At 46.4% G+C, this 20002-nt stretch overlaps 2 protein-coding genes across 2 annotated transcripts in view; one reads left to right on the top strand and one right to left on the bottom strand.

The window, feature by feature from the left end:
* Positions 1-1687: 1687 nt before the first annotated feature.
* TMEM243 (transmembrane protein 243) lies at positions 1688-10885 on the top strand. Its single transcript, XM_074903445.1, has 4 exons — positions 1688-1864; positions 8291-8341; positions 9225-9329; positions 10503-10885. The coding sequence occupies exons 1-4, from the start codon at positions 1787-1789 to the stop codon at positions 10623-10625; spliced, it is 357 nt and encodes a 118-aa protein (XP_074759546.1). The 5' UTR covers positions 1688-1786; the 3' UTR covers positions 10626-10885.
* Positions 10886-11011: 126 nt separating this feature from the next.
* The window catches only part of DMTF1 (cyclin D binding myb like transcription factor 1), a 31291-nt gene continuing 22300 nt past the window's right edge, over positions 11012-20002 (bottom strand). The window contains exons 13-17 of the mRNA XM_074903444.1: positions 17996-18081; positions 17199-17357; positions 16131-16517; positions 13188-13335; positions 11012-12368 (exon numbers count right to left, since the gene is read on the bottom strand). Coding sequence (XP_074759545.1) covers positions 12259-12368; positions 13188-13335; positions 16131-16517; positions 17199-17357; positions 17996-18081 — 890 coding nt within the window. The 3' untranslated portion in view covers positions 11012-12258. The remainder of the gene's footprint in view (positions 12369-13187; positions 13336-16130; positions 16518-17198; positions 17358-17995; positions 18082-20002) is intronic.

The raw sequence follows: 20002 nt of genomic DNA, 5'->3' as shown, positions 1-20002 counted from the left end.
GGGGAAAGAAGCCTCCTGGGAAGTTGTGGAGAGGTGTGGAACAGGGTTGGGAGGAAACAACAGAGCCCGTCCTGGGAAAAAATCTGTCATGGGAGACGTGATGACATTTAGCGCATCTTAATTGGTTTAATTTTCATCCTAAAATGCACTCAGAGAAATGTTGTAGCTGTGATGGTCTGGGGCTATGCAAGAGGAAAGATATTTTGTGAGAACAAATGAGGTGGTTGGAAAAAATAAAATTCATTAAAAATTAATAAAATTTAACATTAATTCAAATAAATTTAATAAAAATGAATTAAATACAAATAAAGACAACAAAATTACCGCCCCCCTGGCTTTCTCACATGCCAGCCTGTTTTCGGCTCTGAAAAAGCGGCAGCCAGCTTTAGGCAAAGCAGAGGCAGTGCACGGGATTGCACTGGGTGAATCCGAGTGAAAACTTCGGCTAACGTATAGAGCAAAGATATTTCAGTGCCACCAATCCCAGTTCCAGGAATAAACACTCCCTTTTATCTAATTTATGTAGATAATACGTGTAGGTGGCTCTAAGTTAATTTTTCAGCTCTGCCAGCATCAGATCTTAAAAAAAAAAAGTGACCCCCCGCCCCCAAATAAATAAAATTAAATTAAATAAATTAAGTAAAATAAAGTAAAAGAAATTAAATAAAGCAAATAAATATCAAAATAAAAATAAAATAAATTAATAAATTGCATAAAGTAAAATAAATAAAATAAAGCAAATAAATAACAAAATAAAAGGAAAATAAAGGAAAATAAATTAATAAATTGCATAAAGTAAAATAAAATAAAGCAAATAAAAAAATAAAGGAAAATAAATTAATATATTACATAAAGTAAAATAAAGCAAATAAATAACAAAATAAAAATAAAGTAAAATAATAAATTTCATAAAGTAAAATAAATAAAGCAAATAAATAACAAAATAAAAATAAAGTAAAATAAATTAATAAATTGCATAAAGTAAAATAAATAAAATAAAGCAAATAACTAACAAAATAAAAATAAAGTAAAATAAATTAATAAATTGCATAAAGTAAAATAAATAAATAAATTGCATAAAGTAAAATAAATAAATAAATTGCATAAAGTAAAATAAATAAAATAAAGCAAATAACTAACGAAATAAAAATAAAGTAAAATAAATTAATAAATTACATAAAGTAAAATAAAGCAAATAACTAACAAAATAAAAATAAAACAAAGTAAAATAAATTAATCAATTACATAAAGTAAAATAAATAAAATAATGCAAATAAATAGCAAAATAGATAAAAATTAAATTAAAATAATAAATTAAATAACATAAAGTAAGGCAAAATAAGTAAAATAAACTGACATTTTCAAAAGCCTAATTCCTCCAGATGGCAATACCGCCACAAGTGATGGGGTTTGCTTAACCAACTTTGTTGAATAATAATTAAGTGCAATAACTAACAGACCGGTGACCCTAACTGTTCTCCGCCCCGGGGCCGGGACTGTCAACTCCGCAGCCGCGGACGTCCCGCGGAGCCGCCCCGCGCCCACCCCGACGCGCCCATACGCAGGTGCGGTTGCAGATGCGCGCCCACGCCCAGCGCCGCCCGTCCCCGCGGGGCACCGCCCCCAGCCGGCCCCGCCGCAGCCCCCCCCCCATCCCAATCCCCGCGGCGGGGGGCGTGGCCGGGCGCGGGGGGCGTGGCGGCGCGCGGCGGGGCGCGGAGGGACGCGGAGCGGGGGCGCAGCATGAGGGCGCCCCCCCCGTCGGCCGCCCCAGCGCCCCCCCGCCATGGAGGGGTTCGCCGCCCGCAGCTACGGCACCGGCGGCCCGGACAACCGGCCGCTCTTCGGGGAGACCTCGGCCAGGGTAAGGGGGGCGGCGGCGGCGGGCGGGGGGCGGCTCCCCTTGCCGGGGGAGGGGGGGGACACCCCCAAAACACCCCCCCGGGCCCCCAGAACACCCCAGCGAAGAAAATGTGGCAGCACCACCCCTCCCCGCAATGTAAATGCCCCCCAGTAACATCTCCCCCCCACCCCCCTCCCCGGGGTAACGGCGAACGCGAGGAGCCCCGCAGGAGCCGAGCGAGCCAGCCCGCCAGGAACCTGCCCAAATCCTGCAAATTCTAACAAAAAAATCACCGTAAAATAAGGAAGAATATCCTCGGCTCCCTCCGAACCAGCATGAAAAATCAGTAAAGCGACAGTAAAGCTGCACCCTCAAGGGAAAAATGGAAAAGCCCCCCCCCCCCCCCCCCAAATCCCAACAGGAAGATGCCCTTCAAATTGGCGGAATTATTAAAAAAAACCCAAACAAACAACTGAAATAAAGCAAAACCAAACCCCTCCTGATCAGGTCACTAAAACAAATGAACCAAAACCACCCCAAACAAAACACCCCCCCAATTTTTTTAAAGAAATAACACATCCCCAGAACAATCACCTGAAGTGGGAACCTCTCCCCCAATTTAAAAAAAAAACCTCCCCAAACGCCCTTCCCTCCCCCTCCAAAGAAACCAACTTCTAAATAACCAACCCCCCCCACACACACAGCTGACCCCCCCCCTTCCCCGCGCCCCCGGCGGGGTGCAGAGAGCCCCAGGATCGGGGGGACCCCCTGAGCGGGGCGGGGGTGCAGCCGGGGGGGTCCCGTGTGCGGGTGCGTGTGGCCCTGCAGCCCCCCAGGGCAGGGCCCGGGGGTGCAGCATCCTGAATGGCATCTCACCCGATTTGGGGGGGGTCTTTGCTGGGGATGGGGGGGGCTGCTTTTGGTGCCCTCCTGGTCATTAATTTTTTTTCCCCTCGGCCGGGTACGTGCGGCAGCGCCGACTCTTCAGGTGTCGGTCCCCCGCCAGCCCCCCTTTTGGCCCTGCTGCAGGTCCGGGGGGGCTGCGCTGGGGAGGGGGCTCCCTGGGGTGCTGCCCTGCCTCGAGGTCCCTCAGGAATCGCCATACCTGGCGCTGTGCACCCATTTCCGACGGGGTGACGGCGGTTCAGGGTTTGTCCCCTCTTAGGAGAGGTTACCTCTCCGGGGGGGTTTGGGGGGCGCAGGCTGAAACTGCCTGAAGTTATTCATAGAAGTGTATGAAACGCATCATCCTTCCCCCAAATAATGGGAAATGATGCTAAAATGATAATGTTTAATAAAAATGAAGCGATGCCGGCCAAATTTTGGAGGGGGAAGAGAATGATGTGGGATGGGAGGAGGATGGGCAGGGCCTCTGAGAGGATGAACTGAGGGGGGACCGGTCCCCCCTGCCAGCCCTGGTGGGGGGTGCGGGAGGCGAGGGGACCTTCACCACAGTGCCCTGCGTGGGGTCGCAGTGGCTGATCCTTTCCTGGGGATTTTGGGAGACTTCCAGGGACTGGGGACTTCGGGGGCTGGAATGTGCCGTCGGAGCAGGACAATGATCCTGGCAGGCAAACCCCAAACTTTCCAGCCCAGGCCAAGCCTTCAATCCCTGACCTCCCGGCTCTCTCTGATTGTGGCTCCACTCACATGATAAACGTGGGGTGCTCATTCCAGTTCCTGGGCTTGAACGGGGATCCCGTGTCCTGCACGTCACCTCCTGCCTGTCTCCTGTGGCTGGTTTTGGAACCCATCATGCGGGACCAGCGGGGGCCGATGGTCCCTCTCGGCCATACCCGTGTCTGACGGGCAAGGGACCCCGGTGCTGGCCCGGGGTGGTTTCCTCCCTGATTCACCGGGGTTGCTTAGAGACAGACGTTGGTGAGGTCCAGAGCTGGAAATGTTCAGTCTCAGCAATGGCAAAGCTAAACTGCTTTAAAATGGGAGCAGGTCTGCTGGGAGAAGCGTGTCTGCCCGTGCCCCAGCTCTGCTGTTGGGGCTCTGCAGGCGGTGGCCGGTGCTGGCAAACCGGGACCCTCCGGGCTGGGCACGAGGCTGTGGGGAGGGGCAGGGGCAACGCTCGTGCCCCAGGAAGCCCTGCGCCCAAATCAGGGGTCTTGCACCCTTGCTGGCGGTTGGAGATGGGTATAGAGATGGGGTCTGAAACCACCCTGTGGGGACGAGAGAGCTGGGCAGCAGCATCGGCCTCCTTCCCCTGCCATGGTCCAGCTGCTCCTGCCAAGCTCGCCCTCCCGTGCTGGCTGCTGAATGGAGGCTGGGGGCAAGCTGGTACCAAAGGAGTCTCTGGTGGGAAGAGGGAGTGTAGCAACACGATGCTGCTGAATGCCAGGCGCTGTGGATTCAGCTGTGGTTACCAGGGATGCAGCTCTGGCAGCGAGCGGGTACGAGATGATGCAAAGCAAAGGCACAAGCGGTAAGGTGGCAGAGAGGAGACAGAGCGTCACAGATGCAGGACTTCTTGGGAAAGAGTCACAGAATCATCTAGGTTGGAAAAGACCTTGAAGACCATCTAGTCCAACCATTAACCCAACAAAGTTAGAAGCTGAAAGTAGTAGCTGCTCGGGTTCCTCCGCGATGGGAGCATTTAAATACAAGCAGGTGGGTGTAACTGCTGTGGGTTGGAAGCAGAAGGCAACAGAAGGAAACTGAGCAGCTCAGGATGGGAGTGAGGAGCCTTTGAGGGCACAATAGCGTGTCCCCATGTCTTGCAGCAGGAGGGTGGCCAGCATGGTCCTGAGCACAGCTCTTCTCATGTATATATTGTCTGCTATTCCACGCAGTTTAATCTGGCACTAGATTAAGGTATCCCCTATGGCTGCAGTGGGCTGCTGACCATCTGGACTTGCTGATGTAAGGCATAAAAATGGCTTTTCTGTCATGCCTGCAGAGATGCCACCAGGTACCCGCCCATCAAGGCACCAGCCCATTCCCCTGCCCTGGCAAAACCTCTGCTGGGAGCTTGTTCCCCACAGGCTCAGCCCACAAGCCACCAACTGGGAGGATGCATGGTGCTGAGCTGGAGTGGGGCAGAGAGCAAAGCTTGTCACGCTGTCAGAGCCCATGCTGCGGGCACACTGGTGTGGACACACCCTCAGTCCTGCCTCAGTTTCTCTGTTGCTCAAAGTAACCCTGACCCAGATCCTCAAGGATACTGGATTGTGCCCTCCTGCTTTGTGAGGGCTTGATGCTTCCTGACCTCATGTCCCTTGCCCAGAGGCAGCTGGAGGGAGAACTCTGCACCATGGCAGCTCCCTGGGACAAGCCTGGTGCCTCCAACCCCTGAAACACCCTCCTTGGAGTAGGAGGAGAGGCCAGAAACCCTCCTGTTTCAAAATGCAGCTTGTGCAACACTGAGACACAGAATTCATTGCTTGTCTGGGGAAGAGCTCGCTACATCTCGGCTGCCGGCTGGCTGAACCGGGATCCCCGTCAGCGCATCGTGTGCTGCCGGGCTGTATCAGAAGTTAGTGTCCATGTCTGAGCACCCTGCGCTGGTGCAGGTGATCTCCAGCAGCCTGCATGCTCACTGTTCTGGTGTGCGCGCTGCTTTTTGTTTTTCTGTCTTTTTACTCTAGCAGCTGTCAAAATACACAGTGATGCTGGAGAAGAATCCTCCCTCAGTCAGCTGTGCTGGTTGCAAGAGCTGGCTGTGCCAGCTTGGTGACATGGTTTGTAAGACACATGGCTCGTCACAGCCCGTTTCTGCGTGCCTGGTATGCACAAGTGTCTGCCCGGGCTGGGCTGCACGGTCGGACACGGCGCGGAGGTGAAAGGCTCCGTCATCCCCAATCCCTTTAGCCGTCTCGGCCTCTGCTTGTGTATTTTTAACCTTTTTGCTGTGCTAAGCTGCCTGGGGCTGAAGTGTCAGCGGGCACCGGGGAATACAGCCTCTCGCCGCTTTGCCAAGCCTGGGATTTCAGGATCAGTGGCTCTAATCCCCGGTTCCCAAAATACCTTCTTCTGCTGGGGGTGCACTTCGAAAATTTTAGTGACCACAGGTTTAACCGTGGGGAAGGGGATGCTCTGACCCGCAGGGACTGGCTGCCACGTGGCAAAATCCTCTGCTGCTGACATCTGTACTCAGTTTGGCTGTTGCTGTGATGCCCATCACTCGGCGGCATGAGATGAGAGGTTCCCATGCTGGGGGGATGCTCTCTCCCGCACCCTGTAAAACAGGCCGAGAGAAATGCTCCGTGGTTACCACTGAGTCCAACTCCCTTGTTTTCTCCTGGCAGACCTGTCTCTGATCTGGCAAAACAGGTGAATTCTCCCTGTCTTAAAATTGCCACCCTCCAAGTCTCTAGTTAAGCAGGAGAAACCTAACTGTGGCTGAGTTTCTGGGTGGCGTATCCTGTCCGCAGGTATGTGAGCGTGTGTCCATCCCGGCCAGGCTGTCAGTGAAGAGCAGGCTGGGACTGTGCTCTCACCCGGTTAGCTGTGTGGGATGGCTCTGCAGCCAGCTCCTCAGTCTTCCCTCCCCTTCCTCTGCTGTTCGAAACCCATCTCCCCATGGCACAAAGGGAGAAGGGATCCAGATGCTCACCTCCTGCCACACCTTTCATCCCTGGGGAGCTGAGCCTGAATGCAAACTCCAGTCCCCCTTTATAAAATCGCCTTGATGGGCTCAGCTGGGTCTGGAGAGCAAGGGCAGAGCAAAACTGCTGTCCTTTCCTGATGTCGTTGGAGTTCCTTTTGGGTGTAAGGATCCCTCCACATACTGTCTAGATTAAAGTTAGCTTTGAGTTCTTTAATTAATTTGTTAGCTCAGGCGCAGAAGCCCAGCTGAGCTGTCGGGATGCGCTCTCATGGAGGTAGCATGCTTGCCTTTCACCCTCTTCCTTCTGTTATTTGCCTGGAGTTATTTCTCTTAGCTCATTTGGGGTTGGCAGTGGTACCCCGTAGGTGGCTCCCAGAGGCTGCTGTTGTATCGCTGCCTCCGCGTGTGGAAACGCCGGTGAGGAGCAGGGGTTTGTGCCTGGCTGGCGAGGACCTTGTGCGGGGGGTGCTGGTGACGATTTGCTATGGAGGTGGGTCACTCGCCACTGCTGCAGCCACCGCCGTGTCCCCACGGCCTGGGCCTCTGCGCAGAAGGGGTCTGGTTTTACCTATTGGAGCTGGGGACTAAGAAGAGGTTTAAAGAGTCTGTTTGCTGTGGGCCTTTCCCTTGGGTACAGCATCTGCCTGTTACTGAACCGCAAGCGTGGGCTTAGGGCAGGGTTGCTGCTCTCCTGCCAGAGCATGCTTTGCTCTCTGCCACCTCCTCTTTGCTCTCTGCTTCCTCCTTCTGCCATGTGTTACTTCTTCGTGACGTGGGGCTTCTCCCTCTACAAACTGTCTTCCAAAATGTAACGCTGGGAGGGAAGAAGGGTGCAAGACCAGGTGGAGGGAAACCTGGGTTGTCCTGCCTGCTGGCTGGGATGTCTTATCAAGAGGCTTTCACTGCTCAAACTCTTTCCTCAGTTTCCTTTAACTGTACCTATTTAATGACTTAGTATAATTAATTGAAGCCCTGGGTTTTTACTCTCTGCACATCTTTCCTGCTATAGTTGTTCTTCTAGCATTCTGTCTGGGGTGTTACACCTGACTGCATGCAGCCCAGTCCCACCTTGGTGACAGATGCTTATACTCAGAGCAGCACCATGAGGAAAGTGAGGAGGCAGATAGCCCAGCAGGGACGGGAATGTTCTCCTTTTGCATCAGGTCATTTTTGGCTCCACTGAGTGTGTCAATACGGGGTCCTGCCCTGGGAGCTCCTCAGAGCCCGTGGTCATGCAGCCCCATGTCACTGCCAGTCCCTGCCCTGATGCCATCTGGGGTGGGATTGCGATGCTGACACCGAGGGATGCCTCTTCCCAGGTGCAGAAAGGTTGTCTCCTCCCAGCCAAGTGTTTTATATGGATGGGGAGCAGCAGAAAGAAGTGGGGGGATAGCTGTCCATCCAAGCAGGGCCACCCTGAGGCATGTTCAGGTCTGCTGATGTTAGGGGGGAACATTTGGGGTGCGGGGAACACCAGTTGCCCATAAATTCCCACCTAAGACACCATCAAGCTATTCATTCTCAGGCACTGAGACTAAAATAAGCTTTTTCTGACAACCTCTGTCTGTGCACTCCTGATTTTAAAACATTTCTAAAAAGGATTTGCACAACTGTAATCGATTCAGGTGTAGCGAAGAAGTCAATTGCAAATGAGCAAACCTGCTGCACATGGACTTGGCCAGTGCCACCTCCCTGAGGTCCACGGAGTTGGAAGAAGGGAAACCTTGCGTGGCAGACCTGACCGGGGAGCCTTGATGCTGCTGCTGGGTGTGCTGGGGATAACTTGGGTCCTGGCTGATGTGGTGCTCTCAGCATTGTTGGTTACTGGTTTGGTTTACATGGTTTTTTTTGGCAAGGCATGTGTGTAACTGGTCCTCTCTTTTCTTCAGGACAGAGTCATCAATCTAGTTGTTGGCGGCTTAACGTCCTTGCTGCTTGTAGTAAGTATCCCCCATCCCATGTTTCGTGCCTCCCTTAGGTGGCAGGGTGAAAACCAGCACTCCTCCCCAAAACAGGCAGTGAAACTTCACTGTCTGAACAGGCTGTAGTTTGGGCTCAGGTAGTCACTTTAGGGCGCATCTGTCTTTTGAAACTCTTTGACAACAGGTGAAGGAGAATACCTATCTTTGAGCCATGTTTTAAGATCTGACTGGGCAATAAAAAGCCCCAGGTCCATGGGCAGATTGTCCATCCTGACTGTACGTGAGGCTGGGTGAGATGACAAAGTGCTTATGACCCAGGAGAATGTGTTTGCTTCTCTATTTCTTTCTGCTGATGACTTATTTCCCTCTATTTGTGGCTTATAAGAGTTTTTCTGCTGTGTGTCACTTTGTCTCAAGCGATGCTTTCCCCAAGCTTTACAGACAAACCCAAGGCCATCACGACTGGAGAGCATCAGTTCTGCAGTCCATGGCGGCAGCACCGTTTGAGAGCCAAGGTGCAGGGAGGCGGTAGGAGAGCCAAGGTGCCAGCTGGTGGAAAGCTTGGCTGAAGAGATGCTCCTACACGGGCAGTGTGCGCCCCCGTGCCTGCTGGGCTTTATGGGTACTTGGAGGATGGTTTCCAGCAACAAGCCAGAGTAGCAAAGCTTTCATCAATTTTTTTTTCACCCCTCTTAAGTCTGATGTTTTGTCCAAGCAATTTTCCTCCAGAATTGCACATTTTTCTCCAACTCTCCACAGGGTGGGAGTTACAGAGCAGGGAGGGGCGTGCAGCGCTGGATGCGAGCGCTGTGCTGTGCCAGCCGTCGAGGCCAGCCTCTTCTCGATGCAGCTCTGACGGCAGGCGAGAACAAAGTCTTTATCTTTGTTTTCCTCCATACAGGTCACTCTAATCAGTGCTTTTGTCTTCCCGCAACTACCTCCAAAACCTGTGAATATATTTTTTGCTTTCTGCATCTCCTTGTGTTGCATTTCTGCTGGCATACTTGTAAGTACCGCTACATTTGCTGTGAAAGCATTTATAAGTGAGGACAAAAATCGAATAAAATCTGCTTTATATGGTGCCGCCTTCTTTTTCACACTCCTAGAAAAGCTTTCCTGCCTCCATAAAACAAGTTGACAATGAAGAGTGGTAACCAGTTTCGTATTAACTGCAGAGTAGGCATGTGAACTAAGCCAACTTCTGCAGGTCAGCTGTGATGCAAGACTTGCCCCCTCTGACAACGCCACCTGTAGCTGCCAGTGGAGAGAGATAGTAGGAAACGGGGGAGCAGAGCAGTGAGAAGGGAATGCAGAGATGCATTGTGCTGCAGAAGAATTGGGGTGGAGCAAAACACTTGATGTGGTGGGGGCAGCCAGGCACTTGCAGAAGTCAGTGACCTTTCTGGCCCAGGGGAGGAGTTGCAGTGGCAGGAAGCGACAGCGGGTGGCATTTCACTGGGGGAGGAGCTGAGGTTCCTCTACTCAACAGTTGAGTGTCCCAAGCGCTGGCAAAGGGAACTGGCAGGTCAGAGTTTGTAGAATCACGGAATGGTTTGGGTTGGAAGGGACCTTCAAAGACCATCTAGCCCAGCGCCCCTGCATGGCTCCTTCCTCTGCTGTAGCTTTTCATACTGGGAGCATTCTCCTTCCTCCAGCTGGGACCTGAACGGTCGCTGCCCCTCACTGCAGGGTAACTGGGACAGCGCTCTGCAGTGCCCAGTCAATCCCAGTTGACAGTTCCATGGCTGGTACCCATGACTCTGCCCAAGACAGGCTGTGTAGTGCAAAATGTTCGTCCTCATCAACCAGGGTGTAGCCAGTTTGGAATGTTAAAAAACCCCACACAACCCATCCACCCTCTTCAACAAAGCTGACGAAACAAGCCCTGTCTTCACAGCTAACCTGGCACTCTGGTTTCACAGACAGCCTTGTTTCGGGGAGAAACACCTCACCAAATTCTTGTGTGTTCCACCAGCATGCTGAGAAAAGAGGTGTTATTTCCCAATTGTTAAGAAAATTAGTTGGACACTACACCTCATGGTCTCTAGGCAGATGAAGCTGGGTTGTTTTACAGGAAAAAAAAAAAGATCTAGTCTAGAAGGTGCTAGTTCAGTTACTATAGAGTTTCCTCAGAAGTACCCGGCCTTTTCAAGTAATGCAAACTCATCCTCTCTTCTAGATCTACTGGTATCGACAAGGAGACCTGGAACCTAAATTTAGGAACCTAATTTACTATATATTATTTTCTATTGTCATGTTATGTATATGTGCCAACCTGTACTTCCATGAAGTGGGCAAATGATGGACATGGGGAACACCCAGCGATGACGCTACCGTGTCAGACTGCTTTCAGCTCAGCTCTCGGCTCTACCCAAGTCGTTTAAGTGAGGACAGTCAGCCTGAGAGGAAAGTGGGTTGTGCAAGGATAAATCAGTACATGATTTTCATGTAAATGTATATGTAATGTCCCTCTTGTTGGGGAGAATTATTGCCATAAGATGTGACATTCTGCTTTTTTTTGAAGAGCTACTGTTGCACTTAATGAACATTTCCAGTTGTACTGATGTTTCAGAATGGCACAAGCTTTTTCATTTTGGAAAAAAACTGCATTTTTTTATTACTGTACAAAGAAACTGCAGCATTGCAAGGATCTGTAGCAGTATAAATAAATGGCATCTTACAGTTACGTACGACAAATACTCTTTATTTCATTTAAACTGAATATACAATTATTTCTGTTCCCTAGGCAACCATTTGAAACTACACCTTATTTTTCACATTAACAAAACCACAGACTGAAAAAGACCAACTCTTGATTAAGAAGAGCTAATTACAGAAATAAATAAAATAATTTATACATGAGTCTTTAGTTTCTATAGCTTTTTCTCTCGATTCCTAGCTAACAGGCTGGTGCTCAGCCTAGTGTCTGTTTCAAACCCTTAAATGTAGGAATTGGCTTCCTTGGCCTCGGGACCCTATGCCCAAATTCTCGCAGAGCTTCTTCAAGACTTTGCCACCTCCACACCACCCCCCACCTACTGACTTGCTGCATAAATCACCTCTGGAGAGCTGGCTGGTAGTGTCATGTAAACAGCGAGAGAGACAAATGTTCCAGCCTACTCACAACAATCTTCAAAGCAGGTACAAGCTTGTGGAGGGAGGCTGGTGGGTCCCTGTAGCTTCCCTTTCTCGTAGCCCTTCCCTTTTTATTCAGCTTGCTGTAGTGATGAAGGAAAAAAAAAAAAAAAGGAAAAAAATAATATTTCCCACAAGTGATCTTTCTGAGCTCTGTCCGTTGCCAGCAACGGACTCTCAGAACAAGCAGACCAGGCAAGTCCCATAAGCATCTGAGTCTTCTTCCTGTGCCGCAGATGTACTGACAAGCCAGATGAGATGGGAATACAGACCACTTCATGATGCTGCCCATGCTCCCTGAAGTCTCTGATGGAATACATTTCTTCCTGAAATGTAACAGTCTCTTACTCCATGTATTACAAGAGTCAGTAAGTGCAGAAATCCTCACCCATTCTTCATGAAACGTGTGCAAACTAATCCTTGCTGCGGCACTAAAATGCTACAGTCCACAATCCTTGACTTCTGTCCAGTTTTCCAGATGTGCAGTTCAGCACACCAGTATCAAGTCAGATCGGAACTGACCCCGTGGATCCTAGCAGTGAGCACTGCAACAGAAGTTCTTTAAAACACTGAGACACCCTGGCTGAGACGCAGCACGTCAGGCTTCGGTTGGCTGCTCTGTAACCCTTTACAAATGAGGTAAATAGCCTGAGCAGAGAAAGTGCACTGTAGTCATTTCGAACTGGAAGCTTCTGCTTAAAGATACGGACTGACTGCTTTCTTTGGAAATGTGGCACAGGGTTGTAACTAATTTCACAATGCAAACATGGCCAATAGAAAATGGAGATAATTGCTGCTTCTCAGGGACAGCTCACTAAATCTTCAACATCCTTTGAATCTTCTGAGTCGGGACTGCCCAACGATGAGCCAATAATGTGTGACCCATCTCCGTGGTGCTGCAGGATAGGATCTGTCAAGAGACACAGCACACTAGAACTGTTATTTACTGTGCCATTATAGCAAGATACAAAATACACACTTAGGAAACAGAAAATGCAGTCTGGAATTTTAACCAGTTTTAAGCATTGTTGTTCAAATTGGGCAGTTCTCAATTTCTAGTTTCAAGGTAAGCTACGACTAATATGGATGCAACTGGTGTGACTCATGGTGGGATTCATTGGGTATTACTACATCAGACCTAGTACTGATCCTCTGATGGCTCTGCAAGGAGATCCTTCCTTGGGAAAGGAGCATTTGTTAGGTGCAGCAGTGGGAGAATGTATCTGTGCTGCTTCCAAGTCTGAGATGACTCTTGGCACTGGGAAATGTGGCACAAGCCCTTCCAGGTGAGTGCTGTGCAAACACACCCCTAAACAGCCCAGCCCATCACCATGAGAGGCATCAAGTGCATTTCTGATGTCTCTGGTCTTCTCTCAAATAAGAAACAAATTTCATTCAAGCACCAGGCATGAAGAAATGCACACTAAATAAAGAGTTACTTATTAGCTTGTGTGTACTAATTCAAAGCTCAAGGGTGATGGAAACACCTCAGCAAGTGATTGAAGCAGCTGCTCTTCTAACGCTTTTCCCACCAGGTTAAGTGGGTCTTTTCCACTTTTACCGATACCAGCTGGGTAACCAACTTCCTTAAAGTTTCACAGCAATGACATGAAAAATTATTTATGAGAAAGCAAGGATCTATAAAGCATTGTTTACCGACACTCAGAAGTGCCACACTGCTTCAATGAATCCTACCCCCAGCATCAACCATATGACGGGACTGTCGTACCTGTCAGAGTTGTCAGGGGCAATACTGATTCGCTGTCTATATCATCTGCTGTCTGGATAAATCCATGGGAAGAAGGAACAATAAGCACAGTCTCATCATCTATTGCAGGCTGATCACCTTGTTCTTCTATTGTTGGAGAACCCAGGTCCTGCACAACACAGAAGAACAGGACGTTGAGAGTGTACTCTTGGTGGCATAAACAGAGAAACCTGCTTTACTCAGCCATACTCCATAGTAAGCAGTAAGACTCCCTGGATGAATTTTATCTCATTAAATTGAAATGTCAGCATCTGAGCTAGTTTACTTCACCATTTATAGGGCATGTTTCATCCTAGTGTAGGTGTCTAAAGGATGAGAAGAATCCTGTCCTGTGAGCAGTATGAAGGCAGGCGAAAGGAGAGACTGCAAGGTGGTGATAAAATGTTCTCTTTTAAGGCAAATGTTTTGTCTATAAATAGTAATAATTAAGCTTTTCCACTACTTGCTGTCTAGATGTTTTGAGATACTGAAGCAATGCCTTTATAGTACATCCCAGCTCCACAAACACAATCTTTACCTGAACTTAAGTTCTACAACTTCTACTTCTAGATCAAGTTTTAATTACTGAACACAGAGCTCAAAAGATGCATTTTAGCTGCAGTGCCTTGCCTGCCCTGTCACTCGCTGACCCCAGGTTGGCCGCAAACTGTTTTAGCTGAACCTCTTTATATCAAAAAATTGGCAATTTGTAAGTTGTCTCTCTTGCTCTCTTTCAGTCTTGTAATAGCTGCTGCCTCTTCCCTGGCTCTTGGTAGTACTGGAATGGCAGTAATACATCTGGCTTACTCAGTGTCACAGCACACTCCAGCGGACTCCTGGTTCTGCGAGTGCAGTGTAAAGACTCTAGATAGTACTGCCAGAATAAGCAGAGATATTTGGATTCCAGTTTTTATGTGTAACATGTGTAAGGTTTGTTCAAGCTTCAGGAATCACTGATGCAGAATGCTAACAAATGTTGTTGGCAGAATGGAAGGTACCTGGATTTATCACTGTTTTCAGAGGGAGCAGAGAATGTTTGGGAGAAGTTACAGCCCCCTCCGTTCCAGAAAATCCTGAAGTTCCTCCACCTAGTTTTTTAAGAAAACTTGTTTCTGTACATAGTTTCACAATGTTTTTGCAGAGACAACTGCCTGAAAGCCCCTTCCCTGGTGCTGCTGAAGAGGAGTTGAGTACCTGTGCCGCAGCTCAGTGAGTCAGACTTGGTCCAAACGTGTAACCCATTCATGCAAGGCATAGTATGCCTGGCCTGCAAAAGCAGCTTTCTGCAGAGAGCACATCTGAACCAGCCCACGGTAAGCAGGATGCTGCAAGGATTGAAACTGGGAAGAGGAGGCGTGAAAAACTAAAGAAGCCATTGTGGCAAATGGGCACTTTTCCCAGCTAGAAATAATAAAACCCTGCAGCATGACTGCCTGCTTCCCACCACCCACACCCACAGTGACAATACAATACTGGCAAGTGCATAAAAATAACACCGACTTAAAGAAAGCAAAATCTAGGCATGTCTTTCTAGAGTAACTTTTCACTTAGAATCCCTCACAGACAGTTCACTATTTCCTAGAATTTAAATACACATGTCAAACTTGAATCTGACTAGAAGTGTAAGGCAAATTAGAATTACAAACTCAAGTTGTTTTTCTGTATAGAAAAAAATGTTTAGTACCTCTTTACATCCTGCTAGCCATAAGGGATTTCTACAAAGTTTAATTAGGAACTAGGTTTATAGCAAAATTTTACCAACTCTGCCTCAAGAAGCTGAAATTTTAAACAGAGTAAAAAGCTGATGGGCTGCCTCAGCTGTTGAGAATCTTATCACAACTATGTCAACCATGAGACAAGAAAGAAAAGGGAAGAATAATTCCCAGTTTCAGATGTATTCAGGATTCAAACGCTTCTGTAGTAGCAGACTGTTGAGATGTACAAAGGTCCTCTTTGTGAAAGCGTAATGGATATGCAGTGTCTCTTACAAACTTTTTCAAAGACAAAGCCTAACAACGTCAAAGCATATCAACAATGGATTTTCAAGACTGATAAAGCAGAACTACAGCAACTGTAGAGCACAATGGTTTAGAGAACAGGATGGGCTATCTGAATCTAACTCATCTCTTCCCACAGTCTAACCTAATCAGGCTTCTAAGGAAAGAGGTACTTTCTACCCACTAAATAGAATTATCTTGGGCTTAGCATCTCTATTTTCCTTGACTTAGTCATTATAGTTCCAGCAACTGGAAGATGGAATAATTTAGTACAAACAAACCAAATGCCTAAAATCATTCGGATAAATTAACTTCTGCATCTCTGGTGTTGTTGCTGAATAAAACTGAGGCCAGAAACAGGTTAAATGCTTCCAATTCCAATTTAACAGGTACTTGAATAGTATGTTTAACAGAAGTCCTCAAAAATGGAAACTGTGGTGCACCTCAAAACATGTTACTAGATTCATAGAGCAAAACCTAAATACTCTACCTCACCTTCCTCGCTCAGCTGTCTATTTACCCGTACAGTATGTGTGTTGCAATTAACAGCCTAGTTTAAAGCAACTGAATCAAACAGTAATCAGATGAAGGCAACTGTTCGGTGCCACTAATATTCCTGCTTTCCACAGTCTTCATACATACACACCCTGGAGTAGCGGAGCAACTCCACAGCTAGTGAAGTATTCAGTGCTCCCGACGAGGTCAAATATAAGCCTTAGTACCACATTAAATGCTATCACTTTCACTCCCATAACATATTCATGAAGCACAAGGATAGAGGATCTGAACAAAATACTCATGGAACTACGATATACATGAAATTACTGATATATTTCATATGAATAGCTTAATATAAAGGTCAAAGATTCAGTGAAATCATTTTCCATAGAGAAATGGGGAAAATATCAAGTATCATGCCCTCCCTTACCTCAGTAACGTAAGTGCTGGGTAAATCAGAGTGAGAATCCTCTTCCTGTTTCAGGCTGGCATTTGAAATCTCCTCCTCGGTTCTTACCATAACTCCATCCATCAGTTCACTACTATTCCTGCTGCTGAATTTGGAGGCATCATCTTCATTGTAGGCTGACTGTTCTTCGTCACTCAGCTTGGACTGATGGATATCATCTGGGAAGGTATTTGCTTCTAGGGTATCGGGAGGATCTGTCAGGTCAGCTGACTGAATATCTGAATCAACAGTAAGTTCTGCCTGAGTGACAGAGGAGGAGATATCTTCAGCAGCAACGGTGCGGATTATGACACTTGGTGTGTGGCACTGCACCGTGACATTGTCACTTGTGTTTAATAAGTGCTCTGGCTGTAAGCAATATTTGCAAGAAGAGACACAAACAAAAACCAAAAAATGTCAGAAACTTTCCTCCAAGGATCTTCAAATCTTTCAGCAAATAAAAGCAAAAGGACTCAAGAACTCATTACTAAGTGTAATTCAGAGTTTTACACATATAGTGTGTCAGCCCCGATCATCTGTTGACCCTTCCTGGCCTTAAATGAGGAATTCGTCGACTGAATTTGGTGACAACTGTTCAGTCACAAATAAAGTAAATACATAACATGAAAGAGACAGCTATTCAGGTGAGGATCACTGTGGATTCAAAGCATCAGAGGTTTTTCCCCCTGAATTTTGCATCACTTTTGTTATCCAATCTCCAGTTTGCTTCCCCTTCTCTCACTCTAATAAAAAGTAACACTGCCACTACTATACAAGTTTTGTGAAAACCACTATTCATTTGTGAGCATTTTGTTTTACTGGGGGGCACGCCACTAGATGGAGACATCATGTTCAGCTACAGGAAGAACTAAATTGCTTACTAAGATAAGCTTTGAAGCAACACAAAGAAAGAAATTCTCACTCTTTAAGCAAAGTAACACCGTTATGACTTAAGAACTGCTTTGCAGGTTTAACATGCACATATAGGGGCCTACATTATTATGTTCCCACTGCCCCAACTCCAGTCTTTTCACTGCTCAAAGTACATACCGATAAGGCATGAACTATGATCTGCTCTGGGGAGGCTGGAGCAGCAGCAGCCGTTAGGGTCATGGTAGGACTAGTCGTCAGTGTTAAAGGAAGGCCTTGGCTTGAGCTTGTCTGTAGTAAGTATGTACCTGGTGTTCCAGTCGGCTGGAGATGGAAAGACTACAGAAGACAACACAAGTTTAACACCCAAACACACTGCCTTCCTGGGCCACACTCAGAGCATGCTTGTTTACATGAACTAGCCTAACTGTAACTCCCCTGGAAAACAAACAAATCCAATCAATCCCTACTGCACTGATTGCTGTACTGCACTCGAGAAGTAGAAAAAAATCTATAGCTTTAGGCTGCCAAAACACATCTTAAGGCTGAGTCAAGCCGGACTGTGTTATGCTGTACAACAGCAGGTAAGAAAGGAACAAATGCAACTTACTCTTAACATTGAGATGAAGGAGAAACTGTGCTACAAATTACAGTACAATGGAACTGAGAGAATCTTTACTTGCTGGGAGCTTCCTCTGGTCCAGTTATGTCAGATTTCAACCAAGGAAAACTTCACAGCACTAAGGCATTAAAACAGATTTAAGCGTTTAACTGTATTCCACATTTTACTCCACAGCCCTAATGAATTACACTTTTAGAAATACATTTTGTTTTGAACTTCTATGTTTTAGATCTCTTAACTTCCTCTTTCCACTTGAGAACTGTTTTATTGGGAAATGCACAGTTCCACAGTCTCAGAAGTAGCTGTGCTTAAAAGAAAGAACACAAGTAACAAATATCAGTTCTCTGTTACTTACTGGAAGAATCTCAAAGGTCTGTAGTGTTCCACTGTTTAGTGTTATTGTCTCAGAGTCAACACTAGCAGCGGGGGAATCAGCTGAGGCTGCAAAAGAAAGAAAAAAAGTAACAGAAAGTATGTAAACCAAAACATTTTAGTCCTGAAGAGAGCGTAACATACTATAATTACTACATAGCAGGGTACTGTTAATGCCAGTAATAAGAAAAAGGAAACTGGCTGCAATCCTAATGACAAGGTTCTCTAATTGCTACCCAAGATACAATACTATTTAAAGAGAGCATACTACAATCCAATAGAGCAAAAGAGAGAAAGTATGGTTTTAGTGCACAGGGATAAAAGCAGACAAATAAAGTTATCTGGCGTGATCTAATTACTTTTGTAATGAGATTGGTAAGAGGTTCTGGTGTAACAATATGCTTTGGATTATGTATTACTTGTTTTATACTGGTGTCAGGTTTAATATTGCTATGTTTCCCACGGACATTTTTTATTTTTCATTTTTAACGTTTTCTACCCTCCCCAGTATGTCTACCACTGATGAAACACCAGATGCTCCCCAAGATATTTGCCTGCCCTGTGTGTTATGACTGCAGTGTATAAAAGCTGTTAAGTATTCTTACTACAAGTGTGTAATTGTTTATGCAGTATCTCCATTCATTCTAAAAGCGTTGAAGAGAAGCACTGAAAACAGTTCACGTATCAGAGATTTCGAGATCTTCTGATCCAAACAGCTCATACCCAAAGCTTTGTAAACCTATTCAGAACCGTAATTATGATTCTTCCTCATTCTTATAAAGCAAGTTCCAGGAAGCTGAAGTCAAATTAATACTTTGCCTGGGATTATCCAGTAATACCATAAATACTGAAAGGGCAAAAGACCTACATGACAACAGCAGTGCTCCAAGCTCTGGAAACTTGGCCATCTCAGACTCTGTGGCTTCAAAGTCAAGTAATTTTGGTCTCTTAAGAAGATACAAGCTCCGATTTTGAAGCTTTTATTGTTGTAGTGGCATGTTCGAGGTTTCCTGCTGCAGATTTCCTGGCACCTAGTAGCAGAGAGCTGTACAATGTGGCCTGTCTGTTACCTAGCCAGTCATGTTCATAAAGCCTACAGGAATTACCCCTTTGAAACCTTGAGCCTTCTATCAAATGCAGCTGAAAGTGGCTAATAGGTTCAGCTCTCACAGGATTGGGAAAGACACAATACAAAACTCACTCTGATTACACAAACAAATTCTTCAGGGAAGCAGACTAAAATGGGGAAAAAGGCTTGTTAGGCAGACAGGGGCAAATGACATCACAAAATAACCATGACAAGATTCAATTCAGAAAGGACTAAAAGTTACAGAATACCGGCACATCTTGCCTGCTCATCAAAACCCAATAGCTTTGACCAAGCTTGGTTGAAAGTCTGAAACCACTGATGTATTACGACAGATAAAAAGTTCTTGGCTTGGTGTTGCGTGTCATTCTAATTAAAAAATAAACCAGATAAAATGGAAGATGGCACTTAGTAAATAGATTAAGATAGGCTAACCTAATGAAATTATAAACAGAAAACTGTTTACCAAATGCCTATCTAGTCATAGTCTGAAGAATCAGTTCTTAGCCTGAGTAATCAGCAAGACTAAAGCACCCAATTCTCCTAATAAAATTCACAAATGATATTTTCCTAATAAAATTCACAAACATTGCAAAATGGTGGACAATGGAGACAACAGGCTGCATGTGGGGTGACTGCACTGGAGTGACTGGAGTTACTTAATAAGATCAGTTACAAAAACAAGCAGTAAGTACTACAACCAAAATAGAGCTGGTAATAAATGTTTGATAATGAGCAAAGCTCATCCTTAAGAGAGCATGGGAGGCACCAACTTAAAAAGAATACAGCAGTTAGAGCAGATCATCAGCTGAATATCAGTGTGACTCGGCAGCTAACACTGTGCCTAGAAATAACTTCATAATAAAAGAGCAGGCCTAGAAAAAACATATAACCCTCCCTTCA

The sequence above is a fragment of the Athene noctua genome, chromosome 3 (assembly GCF_965140245.1).
Source record: "Athene noctua chromosome 3, bAthNoc1.hap1.1, whole genome shotgun sequence".
Classification (NCBI taxonomy): domain Eukaryota; kingdom Metazoa; phylum Chordata; class Aves; order Strigiformes; family Strigidae; genus Athene; species Athene noctua.
Note: the sequence above shows the minus strand (reverse complement) of the source record. Positions and strands in the feature narration are given on the sequence as shown.